This window comes from Salvelinus namaycush, chromosome 7 (genome assembly GCF_016432855.1).
Source record: "Salvelinus namaycush isolate Seneca chromosome 7, SaNama_1.0, whole genome shotgun sequence".
In the NCBI taxonomy this organism is placed as follows: Eukaryota; Metazoa; Chordata; class Actinopteri; order Salmoniformes; family Salmonidae; genus Salvelinus; species Salvelinus namaycush.
Window position 1 is genome coordinate 42,689,269 of NC_052313.1, and position 7,556 is coordinate 42,696,824.

The 7,556-nt window shown below is 42.9% G+C and overlaps 1 protein-coding gene across 1 annotated transcript in view; it reads left to right on the plus strand.

Moving 5' to 3' along the window:
• Nucleotides 1-7,261, plus strand: part of LOC120051256 (protein FAM207A-like) — a 28,427-nt gene extending 21,166 nt beyond the window's left edge. Inside the window, exons 5-6 of the mRNA XM_038998021.1 lie at nt 3,629-3,697; nt 3,935-7,261. Coding sequence (XP_038853949.1) covers nt 3,629-3,697; nt 3,935-4,064 — 199 coding nt within the window. The 3' untranslated portion in view covers nt 4,065-7,261. The remainder of the gene's footprint in view (nt 1-3,628; nt 3,698-3,934) is intronic.
• Nucleotides 7,262-7,556: the final 295 nt, after the last annotated feature.

Sequence of the window (7,556 nt, forward strand, 5' to 3'; positions counted from 1 at the left end):
TGACTCTTCTTACAGCTGTTGGTTTGTCTAGCAGGCCTTGTTTCATCTGTGAAATGGGTCATCGTTTTCTTTACCACCATGTCATCGTTTACGTTTTTGGCACTCTGTCGTCTCCTCACACTGTCCAACCCTTTCGCTGCCTTTGTCAAGTTGAGTTTATCCAAGTGAATTTCAATCCTCTGTTTTAGGTCTTTCTTAGCATTTTTGTCACAGGAATACATGAGCTCATAATGTCCCAGTGGTTGGTCTCAGGGGCCCCTGGTAGAAGGGGCCAGCCCAGCAGCAGTGCCTCAGGACCCTGTCACTGGGGTTAATGAGCCATGTTACAGGACAGACCTGGATGTAAATTCCCATATATTTTCCACACAGTACATTATGACAGAATCAGAGTGCCACAATACTACCATACCTCTACAATATGGTCTTCAGCACAGAATTAGTCAGACGTTCGTAAGTCATTTTAAGGTGTAGAGGACAGATTTGGCTTCTGTGGCAGGGTTGCAGATATTAAGGAAGCAATTGACTTCTGTTCAAAACAGGAAGGAAGAGAATTGGGGTGTATTCATTAGTTGGATTCCATTGCAAAACATTTGGTCAAAACATTTTGCAACAGAAACCGTTTACTCGAAACGGAAAACGTTTTGCTACAAAAACCTTTCTATTAGACAAATGCAGGTAGGTCCCTCCCCGTTTCATTTGGTTCCTAGTGTAAACGGTAAACACACCAAACATTTTGCAATGGAGTTCGACTAATGAATACACCAATGGGTGAGATTATGCCGTAAAATGCACTAAATAAGAGGGGAAGAAATCGCCTCCAACGGCAATCCTGCAAGTAAATGAAGTCTGGTATTGTTCTGAGGACATTTCAATTGTGCGTTATAACGTTCCTCTTTGGTGTCTGGATGCTTCCAGGGTTATTTATTGCAGTCAAATTCAGCTCAGGAAAGCCTCAGTGGAGCTTGTTTATTAATGTGCTACTGCAGCTCTCTCTCTCTCTCTTTCTCTCCTGTCTGTTTCTATCTGTATCCCTCGCTCTCTCTTCAGCTTAAAGTAAACCAAGATGGCGAGCTCAGCTGAGCACACATAGTTACAGTTAGGAGGTAGGCCTATCAGACTCAAAAAAGCAATGCACCATATAGGGAGTATAAAAGGGCCCTTTAAACTGTTCCAATACATGTAATTAACCTTTTGGTTCTGAGAAAGCCTTCCATCAGAGTCCATGGAGACATGGTTGCTAGGCAGTGGTGACATTAGCTCACTTCTCACAAGTTCATTCTTCCAGGAGCCCCGGAGTAGCAGGCACTATAGAGAAGGTCAAGAACAAGTCTTGGAGAAAAGTTACTTGTTGATGAAAGGCAGTCTTTTGATGAAGACCATGAGCTGGATGTAGAGTATTGCTTTTGTACCAGTTTTTTTTAATATGCCTGCTGTATATTCATACAAGGATATCATGTAAGGCCTAATGCTGATCTCTCAGGCTGACATATGGATGTATTTGAAGTGTGAAACGGGGATCCTAACATGAGCCAAGGCCAGAGATGTCAGCAATGACTATAAGTGTGTGTGAAGTGTGAACAAGACAGACTTATGACCACCGGCTGTGTGACACTGGAAATCCTCCCTGAATGAAGTTAGAATTTTGGAATTCTCCAGAGTGGATAAAAACGGTATCAGGCAGATTCATTCCGATGATTTGTTTGACTTAATGTCAGATTAATATTCCTTCAATTCCACCTTTTTATCAAAATCCTAAAACGTCTTTGTTATGTGTTTTTTATGGAATAAGTCTGACTGTATAAAATAAATAATTAAAGAGATTTTGTTTAACAAGTAAGTACCTGAACTTTCACCCCCAGAGGAAGGTTGTTCTTCTTGACACTGACAGACGCCTCCTCGAAGAAGATGGGGGGGGGGGTTGTGTGGTTCCTTATACAACTCAACCAGTGTAAGAGTGCAGATGGCGCCTATACATGCTGGCCTACCCATGACAACTTGGACCCTCTTGCCGTGTATGTGGTAGATAGAATGTTTGTTAGGAAAAAGATGTGTATGTACACTGGGGTCTGAAATTGTTGACACCCTTGAAAAAGATGAGCAAAAATGACTGTATAAAATAAATAATTAAAGAGATTTTGTTTAACAAGTGAGGTGTCACCCGAGTGGCGCAGCGGTCTAAGGCACTGCATCGCATTGCTTGAGGCGTCACTACAGGCCCGGGTTCGATCCCAGGGGCGACGCACAATTGGGCTAGCGTCGTCCGGGTTGGGGAGGGTTTGGCCGGTAGGGATATCCTTGTCTCATCGCGCTCCAGCGACTCCTGTGGCGGGCCGGGCGCAGTGCGCGCTAACCAAGGGGGCCAGGTGCACGGTGTTTCCTCCGACACATTGGTGCGGCTGGCTTCCGGGTTGGAGGCGCGCTGTGTTAAGAAGCAGTGCGGCTTGGTTGGGTTGTGCTTCGGAGGACGCGTGGCTTTCGACCTTCGTCTCTCCCGAGCCCGTACGGGAGTTGTAGCGATGAGACAAGATAGTAATTACTAGCGATTGGATACCACGAAAATTGGGGAGAAAAGGGGATCAAATTTAAGGGCTTGTGTTAAGAAGTGCGGTTTGGCATGTAAATGTTTCGGAGGACGCACGACTCGACCTTCGCCTCCCCTGAGTCCATAGGGGAGTTGCAGCGACGAGACAAGATCGTAATTGAAATTAGGAGAAAAAGGAGGTAAAATGAAAAGAAATGACAAGTCATCATTTTTTTCTCGAAGGTAGGGGTCAAAATGATTGACACTCCTTTTTTCAATACCTTTCAATACCCCACATTGCGAGGATAACGGCACTGAACCTCTTTATAAAATGTTTTATGAGTTGGAGAACACATTGGGAAGGACCATTCCTCCATACAGCATCCTTCCAGATCTTTGATATCTTTTGTTTGCGCTTATGGACTGCCCTCTTCAATTCAAACCACAAGATTTCAATGGGTGTCAAGTCTGGAGACTGAGATGGCCTTTGCAAAATGTTGATTTTGTGGTCAATTAATCATTTCTTTGTGGATTTTGATGTGTGCTTGGGGTTATTGTCTTGCTGGAAGAAGCACTTGCAGCCAATGTTCAACCTCCTGGCAGAGGCAACCAGGTTTTTGGCTAAAATGTCCTGGTACTGGGTAAAGGGCATGACGCCGTTGACCTTAACAAGGGCCCCAGGACCAGTGGAAGCGAAATAGCCCCATAATATCAAAGATCCACCACCATATTTAACAGTAGGTATGGTTTCTTTTCTGCTCATGCATTCTCATTTCGAAGTCAAACCTACCACGGGTGTGCGTGGCCCAAGAGCTATGTTTTCATGTCATCCAGCAAATGTAGATGCCTAGAGTTTGCTCAACGGCGGTTAGCCGAGGTTTGAAATGAGAAGGCATGAGCAGAAAAGAGCCCCATACCAACTGTATAATATGGAGGTGGATCTTTGATGTTATGGGAATGTTTTCTTCCACGTCCACCTTGTGGTCCTAACTGTCATTCTTTTTTTCCCTTTTTTTTTTTTACCTGTATCTTGTTTTTAACCATAATCATTCCATATGAAATCAATCACTTTTTGACCATCTTTATCATTATGTCTCTCCCTCTCAGGCCAGTGAAGAAGAAGCCAGAACCAACAGACTTCAGCCTGATGAAGCCAGCCCAAAAACGCAAACTCCTGTAAGACCTCACATTAACCTGTGCCCGACCATGGCCAAACCACCACTGATGATCACATGTCTAACTTATTATTCTCCATGAGAAAATGACATGGAGCTAAAATGAAAATGTTATCCTGCTGATTATCAGAGCAAACAAGATAATAAACCGCCCATCTGCTATTTACTTTTACCGTTATTATTACTCTTTTTTATTTGATTATTACCTTACAACCTACCTGTTTTGTTTTGATCTCAGGGAGAGTGAGACCAGCCGGTTTAGTGAAGCTGTGAAGAACCTGGCACACAGCAAGACTAACCCTCTGGCAGCTATTGGTGAGCATCTGAGGAAGAGACTGAAGCAGGAAGAGGAGCAGGGGCCTAGCTAACCTGTTCGACTGGAGACGCCATTTGGATCTGCAGTTGAGCACCCCCCACCCAGAGACGGGTCGTGTTTGAGATCGACTACGTTGCAGTCGGTAACTGCAGACTAGCTGACTGATCTAGAAATAACCTTGCATCCTAAATAACTACTTTATTATAATTTGTAGATCAGTCATAAATTGATGCTTTCGAACACGGCCATGACACAAGAAAGCCCCTGCCTTTTTATTTAAGGGAAACCCTGATGCCTTCATCCCTGTTCCCTGTGCCCAATCTACCAAACCTGCCAAAATCAATGAGATCTTTTGATTGAAGTGGTTTTGGTCATTGTGCACTATACCAGTAAAACATCAGAGGACTTACAAGTAACGGCAATGTTTACAACCCCTAATTAGATCATGCCCCCAGTTCTGGAGAAGTTGAAAATGAAGTTACTTTTGTGGATGAGGAAAAACAAACTGATGTTGTAAATGTTGAGAATAGATCTGTCATCCAAATGACTCCTTTCGATTTTTGTACAGTATCTCTTCCACATTTCTTTTAGGCGATATTAAAAATGCAATACAGTACATTCAAACTTGCCTTCCATTTTGTATGACACTATGTATGTGTCACGTCGTTGTGATGTTGATGAATATGAATTTAGATCAGATTGGGATGGATATGGAACGGGAAAGATTCCATTTTGGAAGTCATGTTCTGAATTCATTATAGTTAAACTGCAATCTGTAATCCCAAGGCCTGAGGCTCAGAACAGCAGCATATCCATGGAAACCAACCCGTCATATCAGTGAGCATAAGTAGCAACGGCGGTGTGCTACGCAGGTCCAGAAATAGAAAGGAAACATCTTCAGCCTAGAACTGATGATAAGCATGGATGTAGATGGACACTTCAGACGGTTAGAGCCACAGAGATTATGTCCCAAATGGCACTCTATTCACCATTGCGCTACTTTGGGCCCAGGTCAAGAAGAATAGTGCATTATAGGGAATAGGGTGCCATTTGGGATGTAGACAGAGGGTACGGAGAAGATTAAGAGGGAACGGAGAAAGAGATCAGAGATGGGGGGTGGGCCTAGAGGTTCATTGCCCATTCAGGCACCAATCTGATTACGTTTGAGAGAAGAAGAAATAGCCAATTCATAGAAGGTATGTTTATTGCTGGAACGGGCCATTAGCATTCATTAGTAATGCATGATATGATTGGATGAATATCTATAGACAATAGTGCTGGGTGAGTCCTAACCAGAGTTGTGTAGCCGATACATGCTTAGTACTCTGCATGTAACAGGGACATTCTGTCCTTCATATAAACACAGGATGAAGACTGATAGCCAGTGGATCTACAGTAGATGGATTCTGTAGCTCGGTTGGTAGAGCATGGCACTTGCAATGCCAGGAAAGTGGGTTTGATTCCCGAGACCACCCGTATGTAAAATGTATGCACGCATGACTCTGTCTCTGGATAAAAGCGTCTGATAAATAGCATCTATTATTATACTTTGTTGATGGAGGGAGTAGGTCTAGGTTACTCCATTATGAATCATGTCAGCCTCTATTGCGTTCAATGAAGCATTAATGCATTACATGGGCTTATGGCAGTTTATAGTGCAAATATCAGTCTGCTATTACCCCCCGGTTACAGGCTAATGTTTTAATCATTACAGTGCAGGCAAATGCACTACCATTCAGCACCACCTATCCATCCTGTTTTAATTTCAAATACTGGGCATGACTTTGTAACAAGAAGCAAAGCTGTTCAGTTCCCACTGCCTATTTCAAAACGGTACATGGCATTTTTGCTCTGTATATGTCAGTAGGGTTACACTAGTCTCTTGTAACAGAGGTTCTGGGTGTGAGGTCAGGGTTACTCTGACAGCCTTGTGAGTGATTGCTCTAGTCTCCTGTCCAGTATAGGGGCTTTAAATGAGCGGTGCTTCGACTGGTACTCTGGGTAGCAGGCTGTTGTTACTGTGATGGCCAATGTCAGTGGGAGAGCATAGTGTGTGATATGTTTTTCAACTGAACTGCAAATAATGATCTGTTGCTCTCCACTCTACATGAGCGATGTGTTGTCTTGTCTATTCATTTTTGTGAACACATATCCTTGGGTGGTTTGTAGATGTTTTTCTAGAACCGGGACGTTTTAATGTCTCTGTTGTATATTCTCTCTGTTTTGTCTGTATCTGTTCCTCAAGCCCAGCTGCCCTATTTCTCATACATGACTCATACTGTAGTTGTATTGTGCATCTGCAGTACCATCCTGGGCAGGCTTGGCTATATAAAAACAATTAAAAACATAATCCATAACTGTTTTATTAGGCTCATGTACTACATAGTCATCGGCTAGTAACCTACTCATTAATGAGGAAATTGTGCTTTATTGAATACAGTATGCAGAATTACTCCATTAGCGTTAAAGAAACTACAGTATTCCCATATCCCCATGTCTTTAGTGGATCTGATGGTTAACTAACTAGAGGTGACTGTTAGCCACAAATGCTCTGTTGTCGGCTGCAGTCTTCAGGACATTGGGGAGTGACTCACCATACACCAGAGTGTAGCTATTATGTGATTCATACAGGAAGCCAGCGGTGTTGTGTGTGTGTGTGTGTGTGTGGTTGGAACACATTTTCCTTGCTCATCAGTGTTTTGGCTGGCTGGTTCCTGTGGAACGTCTTCAGGGCTGTTTGCAGACGTGACTAGTCTCTAAGTCGCTCTCCCTCCAGGCAGGTGAGGTGAGTCAGTGAATCTTAGACACACACACACACACACACATTCTGTAGTCTTTATTTATCTGCCCTTTATTTTGTGATTTAATGTAAATATTGAAACATGCAAATCGGCCTACTGCTTCACCCCAGTACATTCACTGTTCAGAGCAGTGCAGTGAAGACCTGTCAATAATGAATGACATAGCAGAGCTAGAAAAGTAGCACATATAAGGTATATTATGCGTGCCAGTTGTTTGCAAATGTGGCCATGACAGCATATTTACAGATATTCAAAATTATTGATTGATGTGCAATGCGAGGATTAATGAGCATACTGTAGTTATTGTTTGACTAAGTATCATCCTATTCAGCTCCAAATTGAATATTAAAATATGCCTAAATTATACACTGAACCAGAATATATACGCAACATGTAAAGTGTTGGTCCCATGTTTCATAACCTGAAATAAAAGATCCCAGAAATGTTCCATACGTGCAAAAAGCGTATTTATCTCAATTTTTTTGAAAAAATGTGTTTACATCCCTGTTAGTGAGCATTTGTCCTTTGCCAAGATAACCCATCCTCTTGACAGGTGTGGCATATCAGAGGTTATTATACAGCATGATCATTACACAGGTGCACCCTGTGCTGGGGACAATTAAAGGCCACTCTAATGTGGAGTTTTGTCACACAACACAATGCCACAGTGGCTCAAGTTTTGAGGGACTGTGTAATTGGCATGCTGACTGCAGAAATGTCCACCAGAGCTGTTGCCAGATAAT